Genomic DNA, 17,701 nt, shown 5'->3' on the forward strand with positions numbered 1-17,701 from the left:
CAACGTATCCAACAAGCAGGAAATATGTGCAAGTTCCTTGCAAGGTGCATTGAATACTTCAAATACAATGTGCCAGATAAAGCAGAGATTGCAGTAATGGCCAGAATAGAGACAGCAGAGTGTGCAAAGTTAGGAAATGAGATGTAGTGGTGTGATGCAATGATTATTGGTGCTCAGAGGAAAGTGGAAAGAGGTATTGTCAGTCCTCAGATTGGAGGTGATACAACTGTGAGTAGAAAATAAGATCACAGTTTTATTTAAGAAGTCCTTGACATTTCTGGCAAGATCACTGAACATCTTTTGGTATGATCATCCGAAGGTGCTTCTGCTCCATGAAGGAAGAGAATCTCTGTACACTTCTACATTACTTGGATCAGGACAGTTAAGTAGCATTGTGGAATCAAAATGTTCTCTTTTGTACATCACTTAGCCATTTCAATTTAGGCAACTTCCCTGTCTGCAGCTGATCAGCAGTGCTCATTTTAAGGAGCATTATTTAAAAGCTGTCTGACATAATCTGCACTCGTGTAATCATCCATTTCCCAAAGATGAAAGCAAACAATTAAAAATACTGAAATTATGATTAGGTCTTACATCAATGTCCATATTCCACTCAAGTAACTGTTCCAGTGAACTGATTGTGGCTAGTTCTTGAACCAGTTCCACAGCCTGAATAACATCACACCATTCACTGCGTGCAGGGGAGGGGAGGGGAGCTATATCCCTGTCCTGTGTAAGGGTGAGGAGTCAGCTGATCATCCAGTATGGAGTGACATGAGGGCAAATGCACCACAGAGAAACCATGGAAATGTGCAGACTTTGGGAAAGGATTCAAATAACCATTCCAGGTAGAAGGTAATTGATGCAGTCATACAGGGGAGAGGCAGTATACCTGCTCTTTTTGTGGGAAGGGATTTACTCATTTATCTTCCTTTCTGAAACACTAATGCATCCCATGTCTGTGTCGGTTTCCTCTGGGTGCCCCAGTTTCCAGGTTAGGTAAATTGGCCATGCTAAATTGCCCACAGTGTCCAGGGATGTGTAGGTTAGGTGCATTAGTCAGGGATAAATGTAGACGAATGGGTCTTGGTGGGAGGATTAGTGTGGACTTGTTGGGCTGAATGGTTTGTTTCCACACTGTAAGGATTCCATGATTCTGTGATAATCTCAGAATAGTTCCAATGAATTCCAAAGCTACACATAGTTGTTGTCTATACATGATATAGTTTATGAACCCATTCATTTTCCATTGGGAAAGATGTTTGCACAGATGACAGCACAGAATATATTGCTTTTAGTAGACTAGTACTGCAACATGTCTATAAGTGTAGTTAGTCAGAACTTAAATAGAAGATGAAGGTTATCGTACATTATTAGGTCAATGATATTCATAACTTTTATTAACATAGCCTACTCACAGGCTTGAAATGCATGCTAAAGGATGGTTAACTAACCCCATTGCCAGGTATTCCAGGTGGTCCAGGAGGTCCTGGTGGTCCAGGAGGTCCAGGAGGTCCAGTATTGCCATTTCTTTTAGGTGGATTCTACCACACAAACAAGATAAAAACATTCATTGTCAAAGACAGAGAAATGGAATTCAATCTATAATGCTCAAATCCGTGTATTTTTCTTTGCAAATTACAAAAGGCTCTGCAAATATCCCCCATCCTCAATGAGATCAGCCTATCGGTGCACACGATAATGCTGAAGTATTTGCAACAATCGTCTGGCATTTCTTGCCTGATCTATTCCTCCCTCCATCAAAGGTTCTCAGTATCACGGATAGTCTTCAACCATCTAAATGCACTTCACATGATATTAAGAAATAGCTGAAGGCATTGGTAATGGCAAAAGCTATAGGCCCTAACAATATTCTGGCAATTGCACTGAGGAGATGGGATCCAGAACTTCCTACACCTTTAGCTAAGTTACTCCAGTTCAGCTACAACACTGGCATCAGCCCAACAATTTGGAAAATTGCCAGTTATATCCTGTATACAAAAAGCAGAACAACTTCAATCCAACCAAGTACTGCCCTATCAGTCTACACTCTATCATCAGTAAAGTGATGGAAAGTGTCATCAACAATGCTAAGAAGCAGGATTGGCTTAGCAATAACCTGCTCACTGATAATCAATATGGATTATGACAAGACCACTCAGCTCCTAAGCTCAGTATAACCATGGTTGAAATATGGTCAAAAGACATGAATTCTTTTTGAGAGGAAGTGAGAGTGATTTCCCTTGCCATCAAAGGCTGCATTTGAATGAGTGTGGCCTAAAGAAGCTTGAATAAAACTGGAGTCAATGGAAATCAGGGTGAATCTCTGCAGGTTGGATTGATATCTAGCACAAAGGAAGATAGTTATGGTTATTTGAGGTCAGTCACTTCAGCTCCAAGAGGAGCTCCTGGGGTAGTGTCCTCGGTCCAACCATTTTCACCTACTTTATTAATGACCTCCTCTTGATCATAAGGTCAGAAGTGGGGATGTTCCTTGTAGGTAACACAATATTTAGCACCATTCACGACTCCTTAGATACCAGAGCAGTCTATGGCTAAAAGCAGCAAGACTTCACAATATGTACTCTTGACTGACCAGTAACATCCATGCTATATAATTGGCAGGCAATGGCTATCTCCAACAAGTGAGAATCTTACCTTCTCACCTTGACATTCAATGGTGTTACTGAATCCGAAACTATCAACATTCTGGGAGTTACAATGACCTGAACTGGACAAGCCATGCAAATACTTCGGCCATAAGAACAGGTCAGAATCTAGGGTTCCTGAGGTGAGCAACTCACTTCCTGATTCCCCAAAACCTCTCCAAGGCACAAATTAGGAGTTTGATGGAATACTCCCCACTTGCATGAATGATTGCAGCTCCAACAACACTCAAGAAATGTAACACCATGCAAGACAAAATAGCCTACTTAATTGGGACCACATCCCAAATATCCACTCCCGCTCCCACCGATGTACAATAGCAGCAGCACATACTACTACAAGATACATTACAGAGATCCACATAGGATTATTAGACAGCGCCTTCCAAATCATGACCGCAACCATCTAGAAGGACAAGGACAGCAGGCAAATTTGCCACCTGCAAAAGTCCCTCTAAGACACTCAACATCATAACTTGGACATGTATCACTGTTCCATATACATCACTGGGTGAAAATCATGGAACTTCATCCGTTAGAGCATTGTAGGTGTATTTATATTAAATCAACTGCAGCCATTCAAGAAGGCAAATCACCACCCCCTTCTCAAGGGCATCTATGGATGGGCAATATGTACTGAACCAATTCACATCCCATAAATGAATAATAAAACAAAACTTCCCTTTTTATTGTTATTGTTTTCCCATCCAAACTACATTTGATCTCAGAGATGTTAACCTACAACATTTGATATCCTAACTTAATCTAGTCCCATTTGTTACCACTTGGCTCATATCCCTCTAAACCCTTCTATTCATGGACCCATCCAGATGCCTTTTAAATGTTGTTGTTGTCCCAGACTCCACCACTTCCTCAGCAACTCATTCTACACACGCACCACCCTCTGGATGAAAACATTGCCCCTTAGGTCCCTTTTAAATTTTTCCCGTCTCATCCTAAACCTTTCGTTCGGGACTCACCCATCCGTATTTGATGCGGAATCAATATGGTAGACACAAATCTATCTAGAAAGTTAGACTTTGAACTTGTGAAAAGCAGCTTGGAGACAGCCATTTTTTCAGATTAATCGGTTTGTGAACCAGACATGGGTACAAGCTATGAGGTATCAGGCAGCCAAAGTTCATAACCAGTTTAAGGTTCACATGCAAATCAACATCCTAGCTGTTTGACAGCAAGAAACCTTACAACCCTTCACTTCACAAGAATTGTACTTTAACTTTAAAGGACTGAACCCATTCAAGGAATCATAGGCTTGGAAATCACTTGGAAGACACAGATTATGAATCAGAGTCTGAGTTAAATGTAAGCTGCAAAAGTATTCGTATCTGTACAAATTAAAGGTGATTTTTTTTCTCCAAAAGTTGGGATATGAGCACCTCCTTAATTTCCTTTAAAGTAAAATGGCTTATTTGGTCATTTCAGACGGTAGTTAAAAGTGTTTCTATAAATCTGGAATCATGTAGGACAGCAAGATGTCTTCTCAAAAAGAGATGAGTGAACTAGTTAGGTTTTTATGATGACCTACGATATCAAAGATAGTTGGCATGATTACCATTACTGAGATTTTCTTTGTATCCTAGATTTTAAAATTTTGAATTAAAATTTTCCCAGCTGCCATAGTAGATTTGAATCTGTAGTGATTGGGACCAGGTTGACCTCATTGACCACCAGGTTCCTGATTGGGATTGTTAACCGGGGCCAATCAGATAAGCTTTTGCTGACCAATACAGCCAGGAGGTTAGAACCTCCTCAGTAATGTAAAAATAGATAAGTCCCCAGGGTTGGATAGGACTTATCCTGTGATTCTCTGGGAAGTCAGGGAGGAGATTGCCGAACCTTTGGCTTAGATCTTTATGTCATCATTGTCTACAGGTATAGTGCCAGAAAACTGGAGGTTAGCAAATGTTGTTCCCTTGTTCAAGAAAGGGAGTAGAGACAATCCTGGAAATTATAGACTTGTGAGCCTTACATCAGTAGTGGGTAAAGTGTTGGAAAGGGTTATAACAGATAGGATTTATAATCATCTAGAAAGGAATAAGTTGATTTGGGATAGTCAAAATGGTTTTGTGAAGGGTAGGTCGTGCCTCCGAAACCTTATTGAGTTCTTTGAGAAAGTGGATGAGGATAAAGTGGTTGATGTGGTAGAATTGGATTTCTGCAAGGTATATAGTAAGGTTGTCCACAGTAGGCTATTGCACAAAATACAGAGGCATGGGATTGAGGGTGATTTAGTGGTTTGGATCAGAAATTGGCTAGCTGAAAAAAGACAGAGGGTGGTCGTTGATGAGAAATATTTATCCTGGAGTTCAGTTACTAGTGGGGTACCACAAGGATCTGTTTTGTATCCACTGATGATTGTCATTTTTAGAAATGACCTGAAAGAAGGCATAGAAGGATGAGTAAGTAAACTTGCGGATGGCACTAAGGTCAGTAGAATTGTGGATAGTGATGAAGGATGTTATAGGTTGCACAGGGACATAGATAAGCTGTAGAGCTGGACTGAGAGGTGGCAAATGGAGTTTAATGTGGAAAAGTGTGAGGTGATTCACTTTGGAAGGAGTAACAGGAATGCAGAGTACTGGGTGAATGGTAAGATTCTTGGTAGTGTAAATGAGCAGAGAGATCTTGGTGTCCGGGTATATAGATCCTTGAAAGTTGCAACCCAGGTAGATAGGGTTATTAAGAAGGCATACGGTGTGTTATCTTTTATTGGTAGAGGGATTGAATTTTGGAACCATGAGGTCATGCTAGAGCTGTACAAAACTCTGGTGCAGCCGCACTTGGAGTATTGTGTACATTTCTGGCCACCACATTATAGGAAGGATGTGGAAGCTTTGGAAAGGGTTCAGAGGAGATTTACTAGGATGTTGCCTGGTATGGAGAGAAGGTCTTACAAGGAAAACCTGAGGGACTTGAGGCTGTTTTCGTTGGAGAGAAGAAGGTTGAAAGGTGACTTAATTGCAACATATAAAATAATCAGAGGGTTAGATACGTTCGACAGTGAGAGCCTTTTGCCTCAGATGGTAATGGCTAGCATGAGGGAACATAGCTTTAAATTGATGGGTGATAGATATAGGACAGATGTCAGAGTTAGTTTCTTTACTCAGAGTGTAGTAGAGATATGGAACACACTGCCTACAACAGTAGTAGACTCGCCAGCTTTAAGGGCATTTAAATGGTCATTGGATAGGCATATGGAGGAGAATGGAATAGTGTAGATTAAATGGGCTTCAGATTGATTTCACAGGTCAGTGCAATATCAAGGCTGAAGGGCCTACACTGTGATGTAATGTTCTATGTCTGTGTTCTACTTGACGATTGACTCTGAGCTGGCTGGCCACAGCCAGAATACTGTCCACTTGTAAACAAAGGGTGACTTGATGACGGGATTTGGCCTCTGTGCAGTTATTTCATTATCCTTGTCTCAGGGCATTTTTCAGAACCTCTGGGTGGCTAGTGCAGTGACACCATTATGCCACCATCTCACCAACTGCGTGAGAACAAATAAACTACTTTTAAGTTCTAACATCTTAAGAACAAAAGAACTAGGGTCAGGAATTGACATTTCAGCCCCTTCAGCCTGCTCTATCATTAAATATGATCATGGCCTCAACTCCACTTTCCTGTCCATTCCCTGTAACCCAAAAGCTTGTTGCTAAATTATTAAATGGGGATACTCACTGCAATGGTTGAAAAAAAATATACCTATTTCCTCACAAAACATACTGATCACGAGTACACACATTCAGTCTGCAACAATTTATTTCGACAAAGTCACATACATGAAAATAAAGTTTTAGACTTGCTGTTACGCAGTGAGAAGTAGACATTAAGGGAATGACAATATCTGATTCTTTATATGTCCATCTGTATAAATTAGCAAGAATCAAAATCTAATGTAAATCAAAAGCTGTTCAGGTATTTAGAAGCAACAAAAAATAATGCTTACTGGGTCCCCATTCAGCACATGGACATTTGTAATGAGAGAAGGATACATTTTACAATCAACATGTTAAAAAAAACCAAAGAAAGAAAAGGATATTCCAAAGATTAGCAGTAGGCTGGAAAATCTAGAAACCAGAAAAGGATGATGAATTAAAATGAAGAGGAAGAAATGAGAATGTGACAGAAAACTAACAAGAAATTAATACTTACTGGTTTCCTGGTAGGTTCAAGGTCATTCTGTAATGAGAGCATACATTTTACAATCAACAAAATGAAGGTTTATAAGACAGATACTGCAGTAATCATGGCAAAAATTAATATTGATGGAAATTGGATGAATCCAATGGGTAATAGTGGCAGAGAGGATGAACTCAAAAAGAATTTTGGGCAAGTTCCTTGGAATAATCCAAGGGGTGGCACGGTGGCTCAGTGGTTAGCACTGCTGCCTCACAACGCCAGGGACCTGGTTCAATTCCCACCTCGGGCAACTGTCTGTGTGGAGTTTGCACATTCTCCCTGTGTCTGCGTGGGTTTCCTCCAGGTGCTCCGGTTTCCTCCCACAGTTCAAAGATGTGCAAGTTAGGTGAATTGGCCATGCTAAATTGCATGTAGTGTTAGGTGCATTAGTCAGGGGTAAATGTAGGGGAATGGATCTGGGTGGGTTGCCCTATGGAGGATCAGTGTGGACTTGTTGGGCCGGAGGGCCTGTTTCCACACTGTAGGGAGTCTAATCTAATCTAGAAGCAATCTGCAAACAGACTACTCAACATCTAGTAATATTTAGTGAGATAGGAACAATCAATAACCTCATTGCAGAGGACCTCAGAATAACAATGATCATAACAGGAAAACATTGCACATTCAGTTAGAGGGGGAAAATTTGGGTTTGAAACTCAAGCCTTGAATTTCAATAAAAATAATTACAAGGGTATGAAGAGTGAGTTGACTGAAGTGCACTTAGGTAATAGGTAAAAAGATAAGACCATTGACAAGAGTACCAAATGTTTAAGGAGATATTTGATAACTGAACAAAAAAAGTATTCTACTGTGAAAGACGATAAGAAAGATGCACCATTGGTATTCCAACTCAGGAAGTTAAGGATAGAATAAACAAAAAGAAAAACATTTCAAAGATTAGCAGGGTGCTGGAAGGTTGGCAAAGTTTTAGAAACCAGAAGAGGATGACACAAATAAATGAAAAGGAAGAAATGAGAAAGTGATAGAAAACTCGCAAGAAATAAACAAATAAGAATAGAAGCAGTGGAAATTGGTCCATTACAGAATATGACTGGGGATTTGATAATAGGAAATAAGCAATGGCAAAGATTTTGAATTATTATACCTGTATTCACAGCAGAAGACAGAGAAAGAAAAAAAACTCTAGTAATGGTTGGCTGAGAAAACCATAGCATTTGTCTTGACTGTATCTGCCATTCGATTTGCTCTGTAGTCAGCTCAATCACAGTTTGTCTGTAAATCCATATTTACCACACTTTGATTCTGGAAATTAGGAAATTGCTATACATATAGCAGATTTACTTACTTTTCTAACTTCATGGAGTTATTTCATTTATTCAGTATTGTGGAATCTTGTGACCTTTTTCGTTTACTAAGTATGTGACACTAAACACTTGTCTACTCTAAACAAAAATATTATTGTTCCACAACACATTCTAATATAGATTTAGCAATCTCATCAGGGATCAGAACAGTGCAAATTAAAATATAAATATTACAGTAAATAAATTCATCCTTTTAACAGTATGTGTTTCTCAAAGATCAGGTTGGGTGAATGGAGAGTGGATGTAGGTCTTTGGTGCAGGCATTGATTCTTGCATCTCAAATAAAAGCATCCCGAATATTGGGTCAGAGTCTTGAGTTACATTGACGCAGTAAATTTACACAGACCAAGCGAAACCAACTTGTCTGTTCCTTACGAATGAATGATACTGCTGGCAAATTAATTTTCCAGGGGAAACTTCAAATAGGCACAACATGCATAGTTTGCAAAAGGAAAAGGATTTCAGATATGAGCACATCCACCAATTGTGTGGCCCTAATGAATACGCTGGGAATCTTGAAATAAGCAAACACTTCTTGCTTGCCCTCTTGGAAGCTTAGGAAGTTATTTGGTGGCTGGTGCGATCTAAGCTGCTGTTATAACGGGACAGGTCAGATTCTAGTCTGGCTTGATAGATGATATGTTGTTGTTTTTCTTTTGGTTTTGGTAAGGTGGTAATTCATTAAGACACAAACATGTAATGCTGCAGACTTGGGTTTAACAATGAAACAGAAATTTATTATGCAGAAGAATTGAAGATAAAATAGAATAAACCAAACAGTTTTCATATCACACACATACAAAGATTTCAAAATGCATAGTAAAAATACTACACCAGTTAGACCAACAATATCCTATTGCAGTATTTATACTTTGGGTAGAATGCCCTTTTTATCCCCCATAAGGTTTGATTTAGCCACGGTGTCAATCTCCTGTCATAAAAATCTGATCTTCTCTTTCTGAGTTCATTGTAATATTAAGTTTAAACTTTCTCACCTTGAAATCACCCCTCCTGGACTATAATCAAACACTTCTAGCCAGTAAGTTATGAACTAAACTCCTTACATTGAGGTTACCTAGTAACAGGATTAAACTACATTTTTACTTTCTCAGGAGCAACTGCTTTGCAATCTAGTTTCAATTAAGAAACTTGTAGATCTGTGTATCACCTAAGCTTCTACACAAAAAAACTAGGATATTCTATTCAAAAACTTAATGTACTACACTGTTTACTTTGTTTTCTTGTAAAGTCTCCCAGTGTAAACACATTCCCATTAGCCTCCAACACTATCTCTTACACTGCACATTAAAATAAATCACCATTGCTACAAAAATTCTAACATCAGTAAACTCCTACAGACAAACAGAAAACCCATATGCGACTAGTTCAAAATTTAAAATTCCAAACTGAAATATAAATTAGCTTAACCTGAAAATATAAATCATGCACTTTACATTAGTGATAAGGAATGTGTGCTTAACAGTAAAACAATACAACATATATCAGTACCATAGAATCTCTACTGTGTAGAAAGAGGCTATTCAGTCCATTGAGTCTACACTGACCCTCCAAAGTCCATCCCACCCAGACCCAGACCTCCACATTTTACCATGGCCATCTCTGGACATTTCAGACAATTTAACATGGTCAATCCACCTAACCTGCATACCTTTGGACTGTGGAAGGAAACTGGAACACCCAGAGGAAACCCACACAGGCACACTGGGAGAACGTGCAAATTCCACACAGCTATTCGAGGGTAGAATCGCTTGGCATTGTGAGGCAGCAGTGCTAACCACTGAACCACTGTGCCACCCACAAAAACATTTACTCATTCTAACCTATAGTAAATTGTAGTAATATTTTATTCCGGACAAGTTGAAATGACAACTAAAACATCTGATTCTTACATGGTTTTCCGTTGGAGGAACGGTTGGGCATATAGGACAGCATTCTCCAAATGGAATTTCAGCATCTTCACATGGCAATTCCTCATCACACTGTATATTATCACAAATGATGATTCCATTCTCACAAATGCACAGAGTGCAGAGGTCAGCTTTCCAAATACTTTGATCACTATATTCTGTTCCATCCTGAATACAAAGGGAACCTAAAAAGGAAACATATATGCATTAAATTCAGAAAACTCCAGGAATATTTGACTGAGGGAATCATGTGAGATCCATAATTATTCGATGTAGATTCAGAATTATTGTAAGAGGCCAAGGTAGGTTTAGACATTCACAATTGTGCAGATATGTCTATGGGAGAATGAAATAACCAAAACTGTTACCTCATCAATCTCTCATAATTGTATCATTGATGAAATCAACTAATATGTATCTCTAAATATGAATTAAAGCAACAGATTATTTGATTAAAAATTATTCCATACATAATTAAATTGACAAGTGAAGTAATGATGCACATAGGAAAAGTTACATTTCAAGAAGGATATCACTACATGTGAGAAATACACTGCTTTAAACATACTGTAAACAAGTATGGATTATAAAAGGATTACTAACTCTAGTTTGTACATAGGTGCAGAGGTAAACTAAAAGCAATATGGTTACTTGTTCTGTGCAGGCAAGATTAAATATAAATAAGGTGTCCAGCAGCAGAATTCTAGAAACAAAACTGAATTCTGTTGACCTGCCACCGCCCCCCCACCCCACCCCCCGATTCTCCTGCTCCTTGGATGCTGCCTGACCTGCTGCGCTTTTCCAGCAACACATTTTCAGCTCTGATCTCCAGATCTGCGGTCCTCACTTTCTCACCATATCAAAATGTCTCCAGCACTCAGCATCATAGGAATTCCATGGACTTGTACAAAAGGAAAGTGAATCAGCAAAGACAATCAGAAATAAGACACCAGATGAGCCCATGGATCGGTGATGTCTCCAAGTAGATTTGGCTCTAGGCTGTAGGGTAAGGTGGGAGATCCTTTTTACTCTGGAAATAAGGATGAGATCAGTCTGCTGGATCAAGCAAGTCTGAAAGGAAGTCAACAACCTTAAAAATATCCAAAGTAACAGGGATTGGTGCAGCAGCGTTTCAGTGACATTATTGTCCCAAGGTGAGTATTCCACCCCACTTTTGCCTTTGGGGCATGTCTGTTGGAACATGGAAGAGCGTATTTGGGGAAGAGATTAAGTAGCAGCCTGCCTTGTCAGCGATATAGCTGCATCATGGTGAGAAGCACTTCCCTGGTGTTACTGACCCTCTCACCCTCACCTTCATGAGTGACCCGGGAGAGAAACATTCATCTGGCTTCATCACGAACCATTGGACTACCATTAGAATCAGCGTAGAGTTTGTCTTTGTGTGGTGGCTAACAGCATTCATCCTTATCCTTGAAGGAGAAGACAGTACATAATATGAAGGAATGAGTTAAGATGAGTGGAGGGGTTTTTATTCCTGGCCATTCTGATAACCAGAGATTAGAACTAACAGGGCATTGGAACTAACAGGGCAAGATGGCAACTACTTTATCACAGATGACCAGGTAAGGGTGCAGACACAGAAGAGTAAGTGTCCGAGGGAAGAAGTAGAATAAGTAACTAGTTCACACAAGGAATAGTATACATACGTCAAATATGCGCCTGCAATCAAAAGTTCTCCAGCTACTGTCTCTATGATTTTGGTACAAGTTTACAACTTGGAGTGACGGCAGAGTATAATCAGAAAGATCATGTGAATTCACTTCCACCAAACTGCTCAACTTGACAATTCTGATAAATTCCACCATAGCAGTTGATACTATGTATGAAATGCTAAAATAATCAACTTTTTAAATAACAATCCACAACATTCTAAGCCATGTCAATTCTGTATACTCACCCCAACCTCTTACTGTTAACAGATCCTTAAAAATTCCAAGATCCAAATCTAAATCTGTAACTTCATCAAAAATGAATCAATTCTCCCTGGGCCAACCCAATCAATGCACCAATTTAGTTGAAATTTATCAGTTAGTTTGCAAGATATACAGCTTACAGTCAAAGAGACTAATGGCATCAACAATTACTTCCAAAAATATTACAACTGCTGAGATTCAATAGCGGAAGCAATAAAGTCCTTCACCAGTGGAATTCCACAAGGATCGGTGCTGGGCCCTCTACTTTTGTCATTTACATAAATGATTTGGATGCGAGTATAAGAGGTCCAGTTAGTAAGTTTGCAGCTGACACCAAAATTGGAGGTGTAGTGGACAGCGAAGATAGTTACCTCAGATTACAACAGGATTACAACAGACAAAGTCTTTTCCCTGAGGTCAGGGAGCCCAGAACTAGAGGGCATAGGTTTAGGGTGAGAGGGGAAAAATATAAAAGACACCTAAGGGGCAACTTTTTCACGCAGAGGGTGGTACGTGTATGGACTGAGCTGCCAGAGGATGTGGTGGAGGCTGGTACAATTGCAACATTTAAGAGGCATTTGGATGGGTATATGAATAGGAAGGGTTTGGAGGGATATGGGCTGGGTGCTGGCAGATGGGACTAGATTGGGTTGGGACATCTGGTCGGCATGAATGGGTTGGACCGAAGGGTCTGTTTCCATGCTGTACATCTCTATGATTCTATGACTCTCTGCAGTGTCCAAGAGCATGGAGACCTTCAAGAAAATTCAAGTTAGATGGGTAGGTCATGTCTCCTACATGGGTAACTATATAACCTCAAGCAGATCTTCTACGGACACCTTCCTCAGAGCAAAGAGGCAGCACGATGTCTCAGTGGTTAGCACTGCTGTGTCACTGCGCCAGGGACCTGGCTTTGATTCCAGCCTCCACTGTCTGTGTGGAGTTTGCACATTTTCCCCATGTCTATGTAAGTTTCCTCCAGGTGTTCCGGCTTCCTCCCACAGTCAAAAGATGTACAGGTTAGGTGAATTGTCCATGCTGAATTGTCCATAGTGTTCAGAGACGTGTAGGTTAGATGCATTAGTCAGGGGTAAATGTAGAGTATTAGGGTAGGGGAATGGGTCTGGGTGGGAAACTCTTCGGAGGGTCAGTGTGGACTTGTTGTGCCAAATGGCCTGTTTCCACACTGTAGGGATTCTATTCTAATTCTATTCAAAGGACCTAAGGTGGTCAGTACAAACAATAAAATAATGGCTGTTAAAGAGCTTTACTTAAGTCTGTATTGTGAACCATCTCCCATTGGGTAGGGGGGATGGTGGGGAGGGGATCTCTTGCAGCCAACCAGTCCAACTAAAGCCCAATCGAAATTCAGTTCATAATTTTTGAAGTACCATTTAAATAATTTCAGAGCAAGACCAAAGATGGTTTAAGCACAGAGTTTCCCCAAAAAACCAATAACGACCGCATGCACTGTCAGTTCTGTGGACATTCATATCGATTCCAGATCAACCTCTTCAATCTTATGAAGACCTATAGAAGACAATTAAATCTTTTAAAGCTTGAATGTACTTGAATAATGCTTTTTGAAGCGATCCTATGCCTTGTAAATATGAAATGCATCATTTTCTGTGGTCAGATTTAGCATGGATGCTTGAGACATCTTTGGTGGAATCTTCAATAGTATGTAACAACTCATTGAATGTTCTACCGCACAAAAAATAACCTCAATATCTACCCTGTCATGCCCATCAGAATCTTTACATTTGAACGGGATCACATTTATTCTTTTAAACCGCAATGAAAACAGACACTTTACTTAGCGTCTGATCAAAGGATCACACTCTCTGAGGAAGCAAAACTTTCACTCTCTACTGCCTCCAACACAAGCATTGCCTTCTTTAAATGTGGAAATCAAAATTGTGCACAGTACTCCAGGAGTGGTTTCACTGTAAAACTGCAAACAATTGTAAACTGCAACATGAATTCCTTGCTCTGTACCCCAGTCCTGTCCCAGTACAAGTCAACATGCTATTTGTCTTCCTGCTCGTTACATCTGTGTTGAAAACTTCCTGCATTTGTTGTACAAGCATACTTAAGCTGGCCTAAACATTAGCATTTACAGGTTTCATACATTTTTTAAAAATTATTTTACATTTCTATTATTATTACCAAAGTCATATTTCTCCACGTTATCACGCGTTAATCACCTTACTGCCCACTCACTTCACAATTTTTATAGCTTTGTTGTGTCTACCTCATAGTTAACATCCCTGATTAACTTCATATCATTACAAGCTGGGATACGTGTTACTCTTGGTCTATGACAATACTCTCTATGAGCTGCACATGCAGACTGTTGTTCTGAGGTTCCATGCAGGCGATTAGCATACCAACAGCGTTCCCAGCATTGATTTCTGTTTCTGGAAGTTGATCCTGCTCAAGGTCGTCAAAAGTCAACATGAAAGAAAAGCAATCAGCTGGAATACTGGTCTCTGCCCCGCTGACCAGCCCTCCATTCATTTTAATAAATTATTGTCAATCCCATAAAGTGTTACCTCAGAGCACAGGCCAACATATAACGGTCTCAGTCTTGGCCAGTATTCCAATAACATGAAACGATAACAATTTCCATGTATATAGCATCTTTAACATAGTCAAAATGCTCCCATGGCTCTTCTCAGGAGTGTGATCAAACAAGACTTCATACTAAAATGCTTGAAGATATATTCAGAAAGAAAACCGAAAGTTAGTTAAGAAATGCCTGAGAAAATAATAGTGGAGGCAGGGAACGAAGTACAGAACCTAAGGCTCAGGCAGATGAAAATACAATCATTAATTGTGGCAATGGAAATTTGGAATGCTGAGGAGGGCAAAATTTCAGGAGCACAGAGCCTTGAAGGAATGTAAAGCTATCTAGGTACAAAATTCTGGAATTCCCTATCTTCTCCATTTTCGATCCTTCATGAAACATTCTGTTTGTTAGCAACTATTATTAGTCACTGCTGTGACTGTAATTTTTAATTTTTAACTTAATTCCTTATTTCTTTCTACCTTGTTCTTACGTTTTTGTACCGAGGTACTTAAACCTAAGATGGTGTTGTGTGGTCACATTGAAAATGTTTTGCTGAACTCCTGTATTTGTGCACTTGAATACATGTGACAATAAAGTCAAAATCTGAAACTAAAATCTATTACAACATTGTTAGAAAAGTAAATATATCATCAACAACAAAATCAAACTGTCAGGATAGTTTATTTTTCATGGAATGCATACATCATTGTTTAAACCAATATTGTTGCCAAACAAATTGTCCTCAAACTGAGTGGTTTGTGAGTCCGTTTCAGAAGGCAGTTAAGAGTCAATCACATTACTTTGAGCATGCACTCACATGTAGTGCAGCCAAGGTAACAATGGTAGATTTTGTTCCTTAAAAGGAGTTTAGTGAACCAAATAGATTTATTGCTATTGTAAATAATTTCACAGCTACCGTGACAGGAGTTTTATTAATTGAATTTAAATTCCTTGAGCTGCTCTTTTGGAATTTAAACCCACACCATCCGTTGGGTTCGTCCAGCCCTCTGAATTGTTTCACAATGTCTCTCCACTTCTTGAGAAATGAATTGACAGCTGTGGTAACTGCCCTGAGATTTCATAAAGGGCAGAGCCAGATGAAATGCATCCCAGTTCCTGAGAAAAGGCAAGAGGGATGTTGCTGAGGCTCTGACCATCACATTTTATTCTTCCTTGGCTGCAGTAACGGTGCCAAAACTGGAAGCCTGCCAATGTTGCAGCTTTGTTTAAAACAAGGATACAGAGATAATCCAAATAATCCAAACTATTACAAGCCTGTTTGTTTTAGATTCAGCTAATGGCAATTTCTAGAAGTCAGTTCTGAATGATGGTATAAATGTTCATTTAAGAAGGATGATGCACAAGAAACTGGGATTTGTTAAGGGACATTACAGATAAATTTGCTGGCAGTAGTACAGTACCTGTGATCTACATGGATTTGAACAAGATTTCTGACAATGTTCCACATTGCATGCTGGTCAATAAGTAAAGGCAGTTGGAATCCAAGGAAAATTGGATCAAAACTGACATAGTCCTGTTCAAAAATTTTTCAGCTTGTTGTCCCATCTTGTGAGAAAGCACTCTGAACCATGGGATCTTTGCTCTAGGGGAACTGTTGCAGGACCATGTCGAGCTATTGCCTCCAAGACATTTCAGAGCTGGCCACTGGGGCTGTCGAGTGTCGAAGCAGTTTGTTTGCGAGACCCACCTCGATTCCTCTGGATTGCAGCTCAGTTAAGTTGTTAAACCTTAGTTCCTTAAGAACTCACCCCTTAGCCACTCTCCATGCCCATTGTTGCAAACCCATGCAAACTATTCCCTCAAGCAACCCCAACAGTTCCATATGCCCTTGGCACCGACCCACTCCATGACACCCATCTCCACTGGTCCATCATACCCTCCATGCTCACTCACAACTCCTATCCTCAATCCCATGGTCTCCTATTTTCGTACTACAGCTTAGTGACTAATAATGCTAACTCATGATACCTCTCCATCCATTCCTATTGTCCCTTATAGCCTGTACTCTAATTTAGTGCCAACTCAGGAATCCCATCCAAGTCTCAAGGCCCCCGAAAGCTTAGTGTTAATTCATGTCAAACTAGAAACCACTTTCCACTACCCTTTGTATCTACCACATGAACTTACCCATTATCTAGGACAGAATCGACTTATCAAGGCAAGTGACAAAAAAGGTTTAATGCCAGCAGTGCAGTGAATGTGGACTACATTGACTTCAGCAAGCTTCTGACAACATCCCCATGGGAAACTAGTCAAGAGGTGAAAGCTCTTGTGATTTATGCAAAAGGGACAAATTGGATCAACATCGGCTTTCTTCTGAGTTTTCCCTTTATGTCGAGTAGAGTGAGTTGCAAAATTTCGTGGCACATTACACCTGCCTCAGGAAAAATAACTCTGAACAGTGAGATCTTCATTCTGGGGAATGAGGGTCTCAGGAGCCTTGCTGAGATAAAACATAAGTTCCAAAAGCTATTACAAAATTCACTAAAATCTTCCTATCTGTGAAAGACCATTCACAGCATTTAAATCAACTCAACTACTTAATTCCTTTAAAAAAATACTAAATTATATTGTTGTAATGATAGTACTTTGGGTTTATTTCAACAAACGATATATCAAACTATTAGAAAATATTTTATTTCAATTTTCACAACAGACATCATTTGTTTTTCAATGTTGAAAGTCACGGCCAGTTGACAGCTGAAGAGTGGCTTAAGTACAGTGTTGTCAACTTATGAGGGGGAATGAAAAGTGATGACTTCCTGATTGTCGCAGAAATGTTAAAAACTAGGGTGTTTAGAAGACAGACCAGTACAGCACAGAGCAGGCCCTTTGGCTTACGGTGTCTGTGCTGACAATAATGCCATTTAAAACTAATCCTATCTGCTTGTACGTGGTCCATATCCTTCCATTCCCTTTGTGTTCATGCATCTGCCTAAATGCCTCTTAAACATTGCTATCATATCTGTTTCTACCTCTCCCTTGGCATTGCGCTTCAGAAACCTACCACCCTCTGTGTAAAATTCTTTCCTCACACACCTCCTTTCAACTT

The 17,701-nt window shown here is 39.7% G+C and overlaps 1 protein-coding gene across 1 annotated transcript in view; it reads right to left on the minus strand.

The window, feature by feature from the left end:
• LOC140482086 (uncharacterized) overlaps positions 1-17,701 on the minus strand; it is a 186,418-nt gene that overhangs the window by 136,087 nt on the left and 32,630 nt on the right. The window contains exons 2-4 of the mRNA XM_072579024.1: positions 10,105-10,307; positions 6,843-6,869; positions 1,455-1,544 (exon numbers count right to left, since the gene is read on the minus strand). Coding sequence (XP_072435125.1) covers positions 1,455-1,544; positions 6,843-6,869; positions 10,105-10,307 — 320 coding nt within the window. The remainder of the gene's footprint in view (positions 1-1,454; positions 1,545-6,842; positions 6,870-10,104; positions 10,308-17,701) is intronic.

This window comes from Chiloscyllium punctatum, chromosome 10, assembly GCF_047496795.1.
Source record: "Chiloscyllium punctatum isolate Juve2018m chromosome 10, sChiPun1.3, whole genome shotgun sequence".
Taxonomy (NCBI): Eukaryota; Metazoa; Chordata; class Chondrichthyes; order Orectolobiformes; family Hemiscylliidae; genus Chiloscyllium; species Chiloscyllium punctatum.